The sequence below is a fragment of the Hemitrygon akajei genome, chromosome 1 (genome assembly GCF_048418815.1).
Source record: "Hemitrygon akajei chromosome 1, sHemAka1.3, whole genome shotgun sequence".
NCBI lineage: Eukaryota > Metazoa > Chordata > Chondrichthyes > Myliobatiformes > Dasyatidae > Hemitrygon > Hemitrygon akajei.
The window spans coordinates 217,824,513-217,842,464 of NC_133124.1; the positions used below are offsets into that span (position 1 = coordinate 217,824,513).

General features: G+C 41.5%; 1 protein-coding gene across 1 annotated transcript in view; it reads left to right on the forward strand.

The window, feature by feature from the left end:
• The window catches only part of LOC140729376 (myoferlin-like), a 165,489-nt gene that overhangs the window by 37,617 nt on the left and 109,920 nt on the right, over positions 1-17,952 (forward strand). Inside the window, exons 12-15 of the mRNA XM_073049089.1 lie at positions 4,176-4,258; positions 7,385-7,500; positions 10,399-10,512; positions 15,114-15,291. Coding sequence (XP_072905190.1) covers positions 4,176-4,258; positions 7,385-7,500; positions 10,399-10,512; positions 15,114-15,291 — 491 coding nt within the window. The remainder of the gene's footprint in view (positions 1-4,175; positions 4,259-7,384; positions 7,501-10,398; positions 10,513-15,113; positions 15,292-17,952) is intronic.

A 17,952-nucleotide genomic window follows, 5' to 3' on the forward strand; every position in this document is an offset into this window, starting at 1 on the left:
GACACAGCTCTGAGGGGCTCCTGTGTTGAGTGTCAGAGTAACAGAGGTGAGGGAGCCCAGTATTACCACCTGCCAGCGATCCATGATCCAGCTACATAAGGCAGGGTGAAGAACAAGGGCTCTGAGCTTCTTGTTGAACCTGGAGGGAATTATGGTATTGAATGCTGAACTGTAATCCAAGAACAGCGTTCTCATATAAGCATCCTTCTTCGCCAGATGCGTATGGATGGTGTGTACAGCTATGGTTATTGCATCATCTGTCAAATCGGTTATGTCGGTAGGTGGATTGTAGGGGGTCCAGTGGGTGGTAGCAAGCTGCAGATGTAGTCTTTGACCAGCCTCTCAAAGCATTTGTTTATTATTGAGGTAAGTGTGACTGGACACCAGTTGTTCAGACATGTTACCTTGGTCTTTTTAGGTACAGGAACTATAATGGAAGTTTTGAAGCAGGAGGGCACTCTACACTGGGAGAGGAAGAGATTGTAAATGTCTGTAAACACAACTGCCAGTTGTGCCGTTCACATCATGAATACCCACCCTGGGATGCCGTACGGTCCTGCAGCCTTGCAACGGTCCACTCATTGGAAACACCTGCGTACTTCAGCCTCAGATGACCAAGCTGTAGGTCTCTTCGGTGGCTCTCCTCAGGTGCTTAGTGTTGGCAACATCGAATCGAGTGTAAAAAAGATTTAGCTCATCTGGGGGAGAGGCAGTGATGGAGTTTGCGATGGTGTGCAAACCTTGCCATAAGCTGCATGTGTTGTTGGTGGCGAGTTGTGGCTGGATCTTGTTCCTGTATTGTCATTTCGCTGCCCCGATGGCTTTGCGCAGATTGTAGCTGCATTTCTTGAGTTCCTGTTGGTTAGCAGCAACGTAAGCTCTGTGTCGCATGGAAAGTGCTAGAAAAGCTAGAGAGAGTAATTGGCTCTGCTCAGTACATCACAGGCATATCCCTCTCCACCATCGGTATTGTCTACAAGAGGCACTGCTTTAAGAAGGTAACTTTCATCATCAAAGATCCCCATCATCCAGACCATGCCATCTTCTTGCAGCTACCATTGAGCAGAAGCTTGAAGTCCCACTCCAATAGGTTCAAGAATAGCTACTTCCCTTTAACCATTTGTTTCTTGAACCAACAACACATTAATCACTTCACTTTAGCTATGCTATGATCACACTGATCACTTTGCACAAAAATGAATTTTGTTTCTTGTTTATTCTAATAGATTTTGCTTGTAAAAATTGTGTTTTATTAATGCTTAACTTGTTTTTCTTGTGAATGCTGCTTATGTGATGCTACATGCCTATGATGTTGCTGCAAATAGTTTTTTTATTGCACCTGTGCTTACATGTACTTGTGCATATGAAAATTAATTTGACTCAGCTCAACTCGAATTAAAGAATGAGTCTGGTCAAAGCAGTAGGGAGAGTGTCCCCGAACTTTGAATCCAGTCATTGGACCATTTATGTTTACTGGACAGGGAATACTCAGGCTTGATTTAACCTTATAGGGATCAAAGTCTCAAAACAAGGGTAGGTCTTTGAGAACACTGATTAGAAACTTAGTGAATCTGTGGAATTCTCTATCTCAGAGAGATGTGCCAGCTAAGACATTTTCAGAAATTGGTGGATTTATTAATGGAATTGAAACATGGGGATAGAAATTAAATATGGTGCTGTGGTGGAAGATTAGGCATATCATGCTAAATGTAGCTGCTACTTGCTACTGTTCTTATCCTAGAGATAACACTTCCAGTAGTGCAGTACTTCCTCAATACTGCACTGGAAGTGCCATTCTGAATGTTCTGCTCAAATCTCTGGACTGGGACTTAAACTATGGACTGTCAGAGAAGACTTGGTGAACAACAGCTGAGATTTTTATGACTTGACTTTCCACTGCATGGTGAAGCATTGCACAGGGCAGCAGAAATTACAGACTGTCCGCTGGAGGACCTCGGCAGACTGAGCAGCATCCGTGGGATGTTTTGGGTTGAAACCATGTTTCAGGACTGATGTAGTCTGAGGATAAGACGTTCATGTTAACCATGATCTTATTAACTTGTAAAGCGGCCTGAGGATCCCCTGTATGTACAAACCCCATTTTCAGAAAAGTTGGGATATTTTCCAAAATGCAATAAAAACAAAAATCTGTGATATGTTAGTTCACGTGAACCTTTATTTAATTGACAAAAGTACAAAGAAAAAATTTTCAATAGTTGTACTGACCAACTTAATTGTATTTTGTAAATATACACAAATTTAGAATTTGATAGCTGCAACACACTCGACAAAAGTTGGGACAGGGTTAAAATAAGATTGAAAAGTGCACAGAATATTCAAGTAACACCGGTTTGGAAGACTCCACATTAAGCAGGCTAATTGGTAGCAGGTGAGGTATCATGACTGGATATAAAAGTAGCTCCATCAAAGGCTCAGTCTTTGCAAGCAAGGATGGGTCATGGCTCACCCCTTTGTGCCAAAATTCGTGAGAGAATTGTTAGTCAGTTCAAAAGGAACATTTCTCAATGCAAGATTGCAGTACATTATATTGTGAAAAGATTCAGAGAATTCAGAGACATCTCAGTATGTAAAGGGCAAGGTTGGAAACCACTGTTGAATGCGCGTGATCTTCGAGCCCTCAGGTGGCACTGCCTAAGAAACCGTAATGCTTCTGTGAAAATTATAGCCACCTGGGCTCGGGAGTACTTCGGAAAACCATTGTCACTTAACACAGTCCGTCGCTGCATCCAGAAATGCAACTTGAAACTGTATTATGCAAGGAGGAAGCCATACATCAACTCTATGCAGAAACGCTGGCGAGTTCTCTGGGCCCGAGCTCATCTCAGATGGACCGAAAGACTGTGGAACCGTGTGCTGTTGTCAGATGAGTCCACATTTCAGCTAGTTTTCGGAAAAAACGGGCGTCGAGTTCTCCATGCCAAAGATAAAAACGACCATCCTGATTGTTATCAGCGAAAGGTGCAAAAGCCAGCATCTGTGATGGTATGGAGGTGCATCAGTGCCCACGGCATGGGTGAGTTGCATGTATGTGAAGGTACCATTGACTCTGAGGCGTATGTTAGGATTTTAGAAAGACATATGTTGCCATCAAGGTGACGTCTCTTCCCGGGATGTCCATGCTTATTTCAGCAGGACAATGCCAGACCACATTCTGCACGGGCTACAACAGCGTGGCTTTGTAGACACAGAGTGCGTGTGCTTGACTGGCCTGCTGCCAGTCCAGATCTATCTCCTATTGAAAATGTATGGCGCATCATGAAGAGGAGAATCAGACAACAGAGACCACGGACTGTTGAGCAGCTGAAGTCTTATATCAAGCAAGAATGGACAAAATTTCCAATTGCAAATAATCTACAATTAGTATCAGCAGTTCCAAAATGATTAAAAAGTGTTATTAAAAGGAAAGGTGATGTAACACAATGGTAAACATGCCTCTGTCCCAACTTTTGTTGAGTGTGTTGCAACCATCAAATTCTAAATTTGTGTATATTTACAAAATACAATTAAGTTGGTCAGCAAAACGATTGAAAATCTTTTCTTTGTACTTTTGTCAGTTAAATAAAGGTTCACGTGAATTAACATATCACAGATTTTTGTTTTCATTGCATTTTGGAAAATATCCCAACTTTTCTGGAAATGGGGTTTGTATATATATATATTATGGAAGAAAATATTATCCAGTCTGGACTGCTCACAACTCCATGACTCCCAAGTTTGCCAAAATAGCTGGCTGTTAACTGGTTCCTCAGTTCAAGGCCAAATAAGAATGAACAATAAATACTGGCAATACTATGTGAATAAATCAACTACAAAAACAAAAGGCTTGGGCATTGCATCATCAATAGGGAATGTAATGTGGAGAGTTGAATGATGAAGGGAGGGCTGCAGATATTTTGATAAAGCATTTAACAAGTATATTTAATTCTCTGACCTGATTCTAGCGATTGCAACATCATCTCTTGCTAATTCTGTTCATTGTAAGCACACAAGCATACAATGCAGACAGTGGATGTTTAGTCAGAAGGTTCATCTAAAGGCCATTAAGTTTAACAACAGTGGGATAGGTAATAGTTATCAGCTTTTCTAAGTCCTCATACATTAGGGAGCTTTTAATTGTACACATTATTTAGATTTTATATGGTTTATCTTTTCAGCAAGAGTGCAACCAAAAGTAAGCATTTAGGAACAACGTACTTGAACATCTCAGCGATCTCGTCAATGGGACAAGGGGGAGAAGGTATGTGGTATTGTCCTGCAGTTTCTTTTTAGAAGGTGGCCCTGGTATGTATTATTTGTGCCAAGGCTGAACACCCTTTTTTTTCCCCCCCTCTGCTCCCTGCTTATAACTACCTTACTAATCAAAGGTCAGCTTCATAATGATCAGCTTTATCTATCATATGTACATCAGAACACAGTGAAATAAGTTATTTTCCATCAAGGGCCAACACAGTACGAGGATTTTGCTGGGAGCAGCTTGTAAGTGTCGCCGTACTTCCAGTGCCAACAACTCACTAACCCTAACCCATATGTCTTTGAAATGTGAGAGGAAACCAGAGCACCTGGAGGAAACCCTTGGAGTCATGGGGAGAATGTACAAACTCCTTACAGACATTGTCAGGAACTGAACCTGATTGGTGATTACTGGCACTGTAAAGCATTGCATTAACTGCTACACTACCGTGCCACCAAATTAAGAGCCTGTTGGTTCTAAAAGCTCCAGTTGACTTTCAGGTAGACGGTGTGTATGCTATTCATCCATTGTGTACCTCAGTGTAACACATTTATCTGGAGTTCCATAAGGAATCTTGTACAGAATTGGAAAGGCCTGTCTTTCAGAATTACCCTTCACAACACCAGTATGTCCCATAGTACTTGACTCTTAATGAAACACTTTTAAAGTGTAATCATTGTTGAACATATGACAAACAATTTGCACAAAGGATAGACTTGTAAACCAATGAGATAATTAGCCAACCAGTTTGTTTCATGGTTTAACTATAAGATAAATATTGACCAGAATGTCTTTAAAATATGTTTTGGATTCTGGTTGTGTCCAGCAATTTAGTCTGGATTTGTGTTTTCTCACTTAATAGGCAAGAGCTAAAAGTTACCATTATTGTAGCAAAACTAGAAATCAGGATAATGTCAGTAGTTACAGTGGTGCTGCACCATGTAAGTTATTGAATTGGCAGTCCAAAGGCTAGAAGGAGTAATCAGATCTGAGTTCAAGTTGCATGATCTGGTAAGATGGTGGCACACTCGGCCTCACTGGCTTCTGGGGGGGGGGCAATCAAAGAACATTATCTTTTTAAAATATGTTTTTTACTATTGCAAGACCTTGCTTAACATTAGGAACTTAAAGTACTGTAGGTTTACCCTATCAGCGAGTTGCTCATTGGCAGAGAATCTGAAGGAGCTGGACTTGGTGTGGTCCGTGCTGCTGTCTGCATCTTGGAGGCATCAGGGTTGGTATGTGAAGGCGTTTGCAATCTAAGAATGAGTGATGGTCTTAAGTCACTTTTCTTGTGATTGCAAGACTGGTATCATGGAGTACTGTGAGTCTGATTCACTGCTTTATAGATGAAAGGCGGGGGCGGACAGTGGGGGAGCTGCACTGCCTCAGCTGTGGTGAAGACTAGGCCTCAATCTGCAGTACCGCCTGTTTACAGTCATCCAGGAGAGAGGCATTGGAGTTGGTACACTCCACAGGAGTGCCAGCGGGTGTTGGTGCTGTTCTCAGTGTTCACTTGGCAGAAGACAAACTGTATTGTGTTCGACTGCAGACTGCTGCAATATTCATGGGCTTAGGGACTTGGACTATATTTTTTGTGTGACTGTATTTTTCTGCTATCTTATATGTGCTATGTGTGCCTTGTGCTGTGTATGACTGTTGGTACTGTGTTTTACACCTTGGCCCAGGAGTAATGCTGTTTCATTTGCCTGTATTCATGGATTTTCAGGTATTGGTGAATGACAATTAAACTTGAACTAATAGTAATTTTGGAGTTTAAATACAGATTAATGAACTAGAATTAGGAAAGAAACTAGTCTGAAAACAGCCAAAGTGTTATTCAAAATCCAACTGGTGTACTAAGTTCCCAAGGGAAGAAAATTACTATCCTGACCCAGTCGACCCTACTCTTAATTCTAGACACACGTCATGTAATTGTTGTTAAATACCTACTGATTAAGGGCATTTAGGGTTGGGTAATGATTGCAGGCCTGACCAGTGATGCCGAGATTCCAAAAGAAATTCAAAATTCTTCAGAAAATTCAGAGTTTAGGGCCATTTGATGAATGCTGTAATTAGCATTAAATTGACACCATAAAAAGAACAATACACCTTACAGCTACCTCTTGCATCGCATCAAGTGATCCACACATGGATTGATCAGCTTTGTGCTGTGGCCTTTCAGTATCACTGCAGAGGTCATTGCCCACTATTTGATCATTCAAGACCAATGCCACAATGTTGGAGATTGTGCTGTGGATATAGTGGCAGGGTAACACATACAAAATGCTGGAGTATCTTCGCAGGCCAAGCAGCATCTATGGAGAGGAATAAAGAGTCAACATTTCAGACCGAGTCCTTTAATCAGAAATCATGCCATGGATATAATAGCAGAGAATGTTTTAGATAGATAGATACTTTATTCATCCCCATGGGGAAATTCAACTTTTTTCCAATGTCCCATACACTTGTTGTAGCAAAACTAATTACATACAATACTTAACTCAGTAAAAAATATGATATGCATCTAAATCACTATCTCAAAAAGCATTAATAATAGCTTTTAAAAAGTTCTTAAGTCCTGGCGGTAGAATTGTAAAGCCTAATGGCATTGGGGAGTATTGACCTCTTCATCCTGTCTGAGGAGCATTGCATCGATAGTAACCTGTCGCTGAAACTGCTTCTCTGTCTCTGGGATCATTGTTCTAGAACATACAAACAGCTGAATAAATCTGCTGCTTGTTTGGTTTCACTTCTCCACTCCTTGAAATTTGTACCCTTTAGTTTATTGCCATTGTTCATGATCCATGAGGATTCCTCCTTTTGATTCTGTTTCGTATTATCCTTTATTTCTCCCTTGTGTAATTTGTCTGGTTTTCCTTTAAACATGTCTGCACTATTTGCCTTAACTTGTCCTTGTGTGAGTTCCATATTGTCACCACTCCCTAGATTAAAAAAAAGCTTCTTCTGAACTCTGTTATGAATTGTATAATAGCTGTCTTCTAGTCATGATCGCAGACAGCTTCAGTTCACATCCCTATTTGCAGTTGAAGTCAGATGTCACTCCTGAATTAATTTAAATCTTGCTGTTGATTACTTGGTCATAATGAATATTGGTTTCCATCCCATCAGATGAAAATTCAGGAGGGTTCCTTCCAGCTTTTGGACCATGCTTTTTAAACCTTTATGGCAGCCCCAGGGAAGGTCTTGATGGTACAGATAAGGATGATGAATTCAACCGTGGAAAGGTACCTGACTTTATTATTTTTAGTATATGTGCTGCCGAAGCGAGCACCCTGACTTTATTGTTGAACAAAATTTCAAAGCTCCCTGCTAACGTTTAAGAAGAGACTAAGACAGAAGTGCTTATCAAATTCCTTTTTAAAAATTGTCTTTATAACATCTATTCCACCCTTTCAGACAGTGCATTTTGGATCACCATCATCATTATGTAGTGTGTCAGATGATAGACAATCATGCTCTCATGACCATGATTGTTTTAAGCTCATTTTGACAAAAGTGATTTGCTATTGCCTTCTTCTGGGCAGTGTCTTTACAGGGTAGGTGACTCCATCCATCACCAATATTCTTCAAAGATTGTCTGGTGTCACTGTCACATAACCAGGACTTGTGATCTGCACCAGCTGTTCATGTGACAATCCTCCACCTGCTCCCAAAGCTTCATGTGACCCTGATCTGGTAGTGGTGGGGTGCTAAGCAGGTGCTACAGCTTGCCCAGTGGTGATCTGCAGGCTAGTAGAGCGAAAGCTGTCTTGTGCCTCCTTTGGTAGAGACATTTTGGACCACTTAAGTTAAAAAAAAATCTCCTTACTTTCCACCTCTATTTTGGCAAGTAATCTGAAACTAGAGTTAAAGTAGAAAATACTCAAAATACCAGATAACAATTCAAAGATTCAGGCCTGAGTAGGACTGAAGCATGTACTATAAAGAGCCATAGACCCAGTCAAGTTCCCATAGCTACAATTTTGATTTGGAGGTATTAAGTGGAGGTAAAAGAGTCAATTAATATGGGAACAAATTCAGCCAGGAGAGTGGTGATGAAGGGGGATGGTTGGACCTGTATTCATGGGGAAAAAAACAAAGTGCCCTCAATTATGCAGAAAAATGAACATCCATGATGAAAATGAAAGAGCAGGAACTAGGAAACTGGAAGCTATCAAAGTGATAGAGGTGTCAGGGTTCACAGATGCAAATGGGAAGAGACTGGATGACCAGAAGGAATAGAGTTATGGTTGCAAAGAATAATTCTGTGGGCAAGACCAGGCTAAAAGGATGAATGCAGCTTTTTTTTAAAGGATATTTAGGAAGAGCCAGAGGAGGGCATGATGTGACTGCACAACTATGAGATTAAAAGCAGTTGAGGAGATGATGTCTGGGACCACTGGGAGGTAATAGCCAGATGGTCATTGATGAGGCCATGGTTCAGAGAGGGATTATGAGAAGGTGTCAGTGAGCTAATTCAGCCTAGACAGGGTAGAACTCATTTTGCTAAGCTGCAGTGGCATTAGACATGTGAGAAAGTTTAGTAACAACATTGATGTTGGCCTTATTGAATAGAGAGCTGCAAATTTAGAGTGGGATATGTCAGTGTGTCAAAGAACACTAGATTTTAAGAATCAGGAGGAAGTAAGTAAAGAGGCCTTGGAAGGAAGCAAGCCTAGATGAGGATATGTGGAAAATGCAGAGTATATTTCTGTATTTAGAAGTTTATGAGAAGTAGTAAGCTAAGAAGTACGTTATTGTGGAACTGTAAGTATAACCGGGAGAGGCTAGAGGTTCTATAAGAAACAAAGTTCTAAGTAAATTTTTTATCAAAGTACGTATATGTCACCATAACTACCCTGAATTCCATTTTCTTGCAGGCATTCACAGCAGAACAGCGAAATACAACAATCAATGCAAAACTACACACAAAGACTGGCAAACAGCTAATGTGCAATGTGTACTGAATGGCAGAAGCTGTAGTGGATCATTTTAGTTTCTTGAACCTGCTCTGCCATTAAATAAGATAGTGGTGTTTCACATCTAAGCTTCAACTTCACTTTACCATGCTATCCCCATATCATTTGGCATCTTTGTAGTTAATAAAAAATCCTTCAATTACTGCTTTAAATGTATTCAGTGACCCTCTCTACTGCTCTCTGATAGAGTGAATATTTGTGATTTACAACCCTTGTAGAGTGGAAATTCCTGGTTTTATATACACCCACCAAGGAAACATCCTCACATTGCCAGTCCACTCAGAATCCTATGTTTCAATAAAATAACCTCTTATTTCTCTAAACTCCAATGAGTAAAGGCTCAACCTCTCCATTGGTCGCCCCAATGAGGAATGTGTATAGTGTGACAGGGTGAGAGTAAGTCTCTATGGGATGGATGTTTGCATAACGTAATGGCTGAAGTTACTGAGAAGTCTAAAAGTATGGTGCACACCACTTTCTTGAAAGGAGCTGTGAAAAGAAATACATTTCAGATCAGAGGAGGTCATCAAACAGACCATTATAGCAGAATACAGGCCTTTTGGCCCAAGATGTCATGCAAAACTTTTAACCTATTCCAAAATCAATCTAACCTTTCCCTCCTACATAGCCTTCCACTTTTCAATCATTCTTGTGCATATCTAAGAGTTTCTTAACTGTCCCAAATGTATTTACCTTTACTAACACTCTGGGGCAGGAAGTTCAATCCAACAAGAGCAAGAAACATCCTGGAACGGCTTCAAAGACTGAATTTTACTTGGACTACTTTATATGTGCCATTTTTATTTTTAAAGAGAAATCTCATGTGGGTGGGGTGATGATATATTTCATGTAATAAACCACCTTCCTGTTTATTTTTCCACAGTTGGCCTTTTCTTCAAGGCCATGATTCTTGCTGGCACACTTTTTCCCAAGTGGTGACTTTCTAATCCCCAACATGAGCAACTAGCCTTTGAGAAATGAAGATCAAATGTGAACTGGCAAGACCTTGGGACCACTGAAAGGTTCATGGCTCAGAAAAGTTCAAGCAGAAATAACTTGCAGACCATCCACAGCCATTATTCTTCCTCAGTTGCAAATTGAAGTAATAAGAAGCAAACTTAATCACACTAATTTAACAAAGCTTGCATTTTCTTTCCCTTCCAGGAGGAAGGAGTCTCCTACCGAGGTCGAATTTTGATAGAATTAATAACAAGGATAGAAGAACATTCAGGAAACAAAATCGATAAATTGCCTTCTGACGATTCTTTGATTGTACAGGTATTAACAAAGCAGGTTTCTGTGGGTAAATTATTTGCTTTTCTAATCAGATTAGGAAGGCCTGAGGCTTGATTCCCAGTATCTGGAATTACCTGAAAGGAAGAACTGACCTGTGTTGTATTTCTATGACTGAAATGTTGTTGGAAGTGGCATGGTAGTGTAGCAGTTAGTGCAATTGCTTTATAGAACCAGCAGTCACTGATCGATTCCTGCTGCTGTTTGTAAGGAGTTTGTATATTCTCTCCATGATCTTCCAGGTGCTCCACCTTCCTTCCACATTCCAAAAATGCACAGGTTAGGTTTAGTGAGTAGTGAGCTTGCGATGTTGGCACTGGAAATGTGGCAGCATTTGTGGGTTGCCCACAGCACATCCTTGACTATGTTGGTCATTGATGCAACTGACACATTTTATTGTATGTTCCTATGTACATGTGACAAATAAATCTAATTTCTTAATCTCTCTTAATTGATGCCACATTAAATTGAATCACCTTCTTAATCAGAGGCCCAATTTGATCAATGCAGAATAAGCACATCTGACTCTAATATTTTATGACTCAAAGTATTCAAGTATGAGGACTTGTATAGGTGATCTCATGAAGCCCACTGATTTGCAATGACATGTAAATAATCCCCTGTTACCCTGAATCACCATGTTGCATCCTCTTCCTGAACTGCACATTGGAAACAGAGTGCATTCCTTCTGCTAAACCAATTTGGCAGGGAGTAGGAAATTGAAATGATAGGGTTGTGGATGGGGCAGTTGCTTATACAGGTAGATGTAGTGTGTAATGAAACTGTGAGGAAGGACAGGGAGATGATAGGATAAAATTGCAGTCAATAAGATGCTCTGAAGTGTAACATGGGGACAAAATCAAAAAGAGTGATGACTGTAGGGGTTACACTTGAATGCACACCGTACATAGTATAAGGTAGATGATCTTGTATTCAATTGGAGCTTGGCAGGTACAACATAGCAGGCATCACGGAGCTGTGACTGAAAGATTTTAGTTGGGAGCTTAAGATCCAAGGATACACCTTGTAATCAAAAGAACTGGTAAGTAGGCAGAGGCGGTGACGTGGCTCTGTTAGTAAAAAATGAAATCAAATCCTTAGAAGGAGGTGACATAGGTTAAGAACATGTGGAGTCCTTGTGGGTAGAGTTAAGAAACTGCAAGAGTATAAAGACCTCGATGGGAGTTGTATATAGGCCTCCAAACAGTAGCCATGATGTGGGATACAAAACACAGCGGGAGGTTGTAAAGGCATGTTAAAAAATTGCAATGCTATGATAGTCTTGGGAGATTTCAATGTGCAGGTTGATTAGAAAAATCAGATTGGTGCTGGATCTCAAGAGAGGGAATTTATAGAATGTCCATGAAATGGCTTTTTAGAGCAGCTTGTGGTTGAACCCACTAGGGGCAAGAAAATTCTGGATTGGGTATTGTGTAATGAACCTAATTTGATTAGGGAGCTTAAGGTAAAGGAACCCATTGTCATGGTCTGGTTCGTTAACTACTCATTTCAGCTCATTTCCTTTTCCCTGTGTTCCACTGGGCTCCTTGATTAGGGCACCCGATCCTTATTCGAAATGGCAGCATAAAAACCCCGGCTTACATCTACTCGTGCTGGTTCGTCACCGTAGCCAGTGCAGCTATGCTCATCCCAGGGCAGCCGAGAATCGTGGACTCTAAGTTGCTTCAGTGCCTGTGGCTGCTTAGTGAATTCAGTCATTTCCGTGTCCAGCTGTGTTGCCGGCTGTTTTGCTGCTACTCTGAGCTAAGATGTGAATTCTGTCGTTATCTTGTTCGGCTGAGATTTGCTGGCCGATTGTTGCCACTCCAAGCCCCCAAGAATAAGGGACTGTATTCCAAGTCGCCAAGAATAAGGGACCATCTTCTGAGCCGCTGCAAATAAGGGACCGTCTTCCGAGCCGCCAAGAATAAGGGACCATCTTCTGAGCCGCCAAGAATAAGGGACCATCTTCTGAGCCGCCAAGAATAAGGGACTGTCTTCCGAGCTGCTAAGAATAAGGGACTGTCTTCATGAGATTCTTCGTGTCTAGATACAAATGGACTGTCATTGTTTGGTTTCAGTCATCTTGTTTCCAGCTGAGTAGGTCTGACTGTTTGCTGCTACTCCGAGTTGGGAATTCTGTCTCTTTGTGTCTAGCTGAGGATTGCTGGCTGTTTGCTGCTCCTCTGAGCCAAGATAAGAATCATCTGTCTTTGTTTGTTGTCGTCGTCTTCGTGTTCCAGTTGCAGGCTCCATGTTCCAGTACCAGGCTCCGAGTCCAAGTCCAGTCCAGGTCCGGGCTCCGAGTCCAAGCCCGGTCCGGGTCCGGGCTGCGAGTCCAAGCCCGGTCCGGGTCCGGGCTGCGAGTCCAAGCCCGGTCCGGGTCCGGGCTGCGAGTCCAAGCCCGGTCCGGGTCCGGGCGGCAAGTCCAAGTCATGTCCAAATCCGTCTCCGGGCTCCGAGTCCAAGTCATGTCCAAATCCATCTCCGTGCCTGGGTCCTGCTTTTGGGTTCGCCTCTTGCTTTCCCCAGTCGCTCCAGCCACTCACTGCAACACACATCTAAAGCAGTGATTATAATGATACCATTCACCCTGCAGTTTGTGAGGAAGACGCTAAAGTCAGATGAATGGGTATTAAAGTGGAGTAAAGGGCATTACAGAGGCATGAGAGATGAGCTGGCCAAAGTTGATTGGAAGGGAACACCAGCAGGGTTGATGGCAGAACAGCAATGGCTGAAGTTTCAGTATTTGGAACGTGCAGGATAGATACATCCCAAAGATGAAGAAGTATTCTAAAAGGAGAATGAAGCAACTGCGGCTGACAAGGGAAGTCAAAGACAGCATTAAAGCAAGAAAGAGGGATACAATATACTGTAGCAAAAATTTGTGGGAAGTTAGAAGATTGAGAAACTTTTTAAAAACAACAGAAGGCAACTAAAAACCATTAAGAGAGAAAAAGTAAAATATGAAGGGAAGCTAGCCAACAATATATAAAGAGTTAAAGAGAGGCGAGAGTGGATACTGGACCGCTGGAAAGTAATGCTGGAGAGGTAGTGGTAAAGGAAAAAGAAATGGAGATGGAACTTAATAATTAAAACCATAAGACATAGGAGCAGAATTAGGCCATCTGGCCCATCAAGTCAGCTCTGCCATTCAATCATGGCTGATCCTTTTTTTTCTTCTCCTTCTCAACCCCAGTTCCTGGCCTACTCCCCATAACCTTTGATGTCATGTCCAATCAAGAACCTATCTATCTCTGCCTTAAATACACCCAAAGACCTGGCCTCCACAGCTGCATGTGACAACAAATTCCACTGATTCACCACCCTTTGGCTAAAGAAATTTCTCCGCATCTCATTTTTTAAAGGATACCCCTCTATCCTAAGGCTGTGCTCTCTGGTCCATGGGAAACATCCTTTCCACATCTACTTTGTCTAGGCCTTTCAACATTCAAAAGGTTTCAATGAGATCCCCCCTCAACCTTCTGAATTCTAGCGAGTACAGACCCAGAGCCATCAAATGCCCCTCGTATGATAACCCTTTTGTTCCTGGAATCATCCTTGTGAACCTCCTCTGGCCCTCTCCAATGTCAGCACATCTTTTCTAAGATGAGGGGCCCAAAACTGTTCACAACACTCAAGGTGAGGCCTCACCACTGTCTTATAAAGCCTCAGCATCACATTCTTGCTTTTGTATTCTAGACTCTTGAAATGAATGCTAACCTTGCATTTGCCTTCCTCACCATCGACTCAACCTGTGAATTAATCTTTAGGGTGTTCTGCACAAGGACTCCCAAGTCCCTTTGCATTTCATATTTTTGTATTTTCTCCCCGTTTAGAAAATAGTCTGCACATTTATTTCTACTACCAAAGTACACGATCATGGATTTTCCAACATTATATTTCATTTGCCACTTTCTTACCCCTTCTCCTAATCTGTCTAAGTCCTTCTGCATCCTACCTGTTTCCTCAACACTACACAATATTTTGTGTCAGTCTTCACTATGGAAGACACTAACAGAATGCCAGAAATTCTCCTCAAATTGGAGAATTCAGGATTGATGCCTTTTGATTATAGACCACCCAGATGGAATGTGAGGTGCTGTTCCTCTAGCTTGTGCTTGGCTTCACCCTGACAGTGGAGGAGGCTGAAGACAGGCACATTGGTGTGGGAATAGGGAGTTGAGTTAAAATGATTTGCAACTGAGAGCTCAAGATAACTATTGCAGACAGAAGGCAAATGCTTGACAAAGCGGTCTCCTAGTCTGTGCTTCGTCTGGTCGATGTAGAGGATCACATCATATACAATAACAGGTTGGAGGAGATATAACCTCATTTTGAATCTGTGCCTATAGAAAGAAAAATAGTTACTGTTTACAGTTCAAGATCCATCACCAATTTTATTCTTAAACCTTTCTAGCTCAATTTTTCTGTTATTCATCTTTGATCAAGCTTTTTAGTTTGGACCCTCATTTAATATGCAGTCAGATTTTTGTGTTTGTCAGCCTATTCTGGAAAGTGTTTTGAAATGTTCCATTGTTTTCTATGCTGCAAGAACTGTCTGCTTTTCCATCTTATGGCTTTAGAGGTACTTACGTAGGCGGAGGTACAGTCTTTGCGTCGTTTTCTACTCAGCCACACAACTGCAAGACACCAAGGAACCAATCCAGTTCGAGGTCAGCATGGGGAATTACGGAAATAGGTTTGACAAGTCTTGTAAACTTCACGCATCCACCACTCAGTACAGCCAGCCTGTGTTTGATGGTAAGTAGTAAAATTGGATGATACTGAAGAAGGCACTGGAACTAGAACTTGAAGCGTTCTAACAGGCAATTGTTAATCTGAAATATTGTCTGTATTTCCCTCTACAAATGTTGCCTCAATCTGTAGATTATTTTCAGCATTTTCCATTTTTATTTAATGTTTAAGATAAATCAGTAGCAAATGTAAAAGCAATACTTTTTAGCGTTGGCAATGGTTGTGTAGCCATTAGCACAATGCCGTTACAGCACTAGCGACCCAGGTTCAATTCCGCCACTGTCAGTAAGGAACTTGTAAGTTTTCTCTGTGACTGCGTGGGTTTCCACTGGTTCTCTGGTTTCCTCCCACATTACAAAGATGTACAGGTTAGTAGGTTAATTGGTTACATGGGTGTAATTGGGCTGCATGGGCTCACTGGGCCAGAAGGGCTGTTTACCATTATCTATTTCTAAATAAAAATAAAAATATTTTTCTTTTGTTTCTAGCAGGAGGTAGTGCAATAATTTTTAGAGTGCAGGTACAATGTCCAATTGCTTTATAGTACTTGATATTTCACAATTATTTGTTATTTATGTGATTAGGGGACAGTCGTTTAGAATTAAGATGCATATGAATTTCTTCCTGAGAGGTTATGAATCTAGAATTCCACTGAGAATTGTCTGGGCTAGGTGTTTAAGAGAACATAGATAGCTGACAAGATCATATTGAAATGCGGGCGGGCAAGCGAGGGGCCAAGTGACTTACTGCTACTTCATGATTCCATGTGTCCCTCAATCTGGTTCTGTTATGGATGTCAAAGATTATGGGGAGAAGGCAGAGAATGGAGTTGAGAGGGATAATAAATCAGCCATGATGGAATGGTTAAGCAGACTTGATGGGCTGAGTGGCCTAATTATGCTCCTGTGTCTTATGGTTTTACAGTTTCAATGGTTATTGTCGTTGGCAAAATTAGAAATTTATGGTTATTAAAAGACAACTTTGTTCAGATCAATCAACTTGTAGTTTCTATAACTGAAACTAAAGTTGAATGTGACAATAATAATATTGGCACATTTGGTCATGCACTGTTGCTCTTGTTTATGTTACTCTAGAGGTTCTTCCACCCCACACCAACACATTACCCCAATAACATCATTTAACTGCTTTAAGATGATGCAATAGTTTATACACATTGCATTGATAAACCAAAGTGTATGTTGAAATGTAAATTGCATTTTCTAATATTTTGTGCTAATTGGTCTTTGGATATTACTTATTGTTGGAAAATTTCAAGTCCTAAATATTAGTAATTCTCCTAAGCTTGTCTGTAAAATGTAGTTTGGGTTCAAACTGTTAGGATGATACAGCTAATAGCTGTACAATGATAAAGGGTCTTGGCCTGAAACGTCAGCTGTTTTCTCTTTTCCATAGATGCCACCTGACCTGCTGAGATCCTCCAGCGTTTTGTGTGTGTTGCTAGGATTATGCAGCTGAAGGGTCACATGGAAACGGCAGAAAGATAAATTGTGCATATGAATAAAAGAATTGAGAGATGTTTATGTGGTGTCCCTCATATCCTTAAAACCCAGCTCTTCTCCTAAAGCAGTAATGAATTATTTCTAAGCTTGGCACTGTTAGACTTTTTCAGACAACCTCAGAACTAATTTATACCCAGCAAGCCCCTACAATTGGCAGTGAGATGAATGCACTGCTGATCATTTCTAAAATGCAACAGGCCACTGGGAGAACTCTATACCCTACAGTTATGTCCCATTTCATTCAACAAAACTAAGACAAAGTAGTACAGATACTAGAAAACCAAGTTTTCCAGTCATTTCAGCAGCGGGATCAGCACCCAGTGAGGAGGTTACTCACAGGTTAGCGGCGCCTGTTTGAAAGGAGAGCTTCACGAGAGTTCAGTGTAATTCCAGCAGTGGGAGCAGTGCAGAGAGGAGTAAATAAAGTACAGAAGGGACAAGCAGAGTGGCCATTGTTGGGAGTGGGCCAGTGGTGAGAGTGGGAATGTCAGGCTTTGACTCAAAGGAGGCTTCGCCTCAGAAGAGGCATTGACTCTGTGTAAGTTTCTGTTAAGTTTCCCTCTCTTCTTACTGTGTCAGGGGTACTCAGTATACTTAAAATGCCCATTGTGTGTTCTTCATGCCAGATGTTGGAATCTTGGGTGTCCTTGTATATGAGAGTGAGGAGATCATTGATCAGAATTACAGGGAAGTAGTCACCCTTAAGTTGCAGGAGGCGGGTAACTGTGTGACTGTCAGGCAAAGGAATGGGAAGGTGAATAGGCAGTTAGCTCAAAACACTCCTGTGCTCATTCTCCTCAATAATAAGTATACCATCTTGGATGCTATTGTGGGGGATGACCTCCAAGGAGAATGCCACAGATATGAGGATACTGGCATTGAGTGTGGGTCTGTGGTACAGAAGGGAAAGAGGGAGAAGAGGGGAGTGGTAGTGATAGGGGCGTCAATAGTCAGTGGGACAGACAGAAGATTTTGTGGATGTGAACAGGACACCTGGATGGTACATTACCTCCCAGGTACCAGGGTCAGGGACATCTCAGATCACATCCACAGCCTTTTGGAGAGGGAGCAGCCAGATGTCTTGGTACACCTTGGTACCAATGACATAGTGAGTAAAAGCACAGAGGTCCTGAAGAGAGAATTTAGA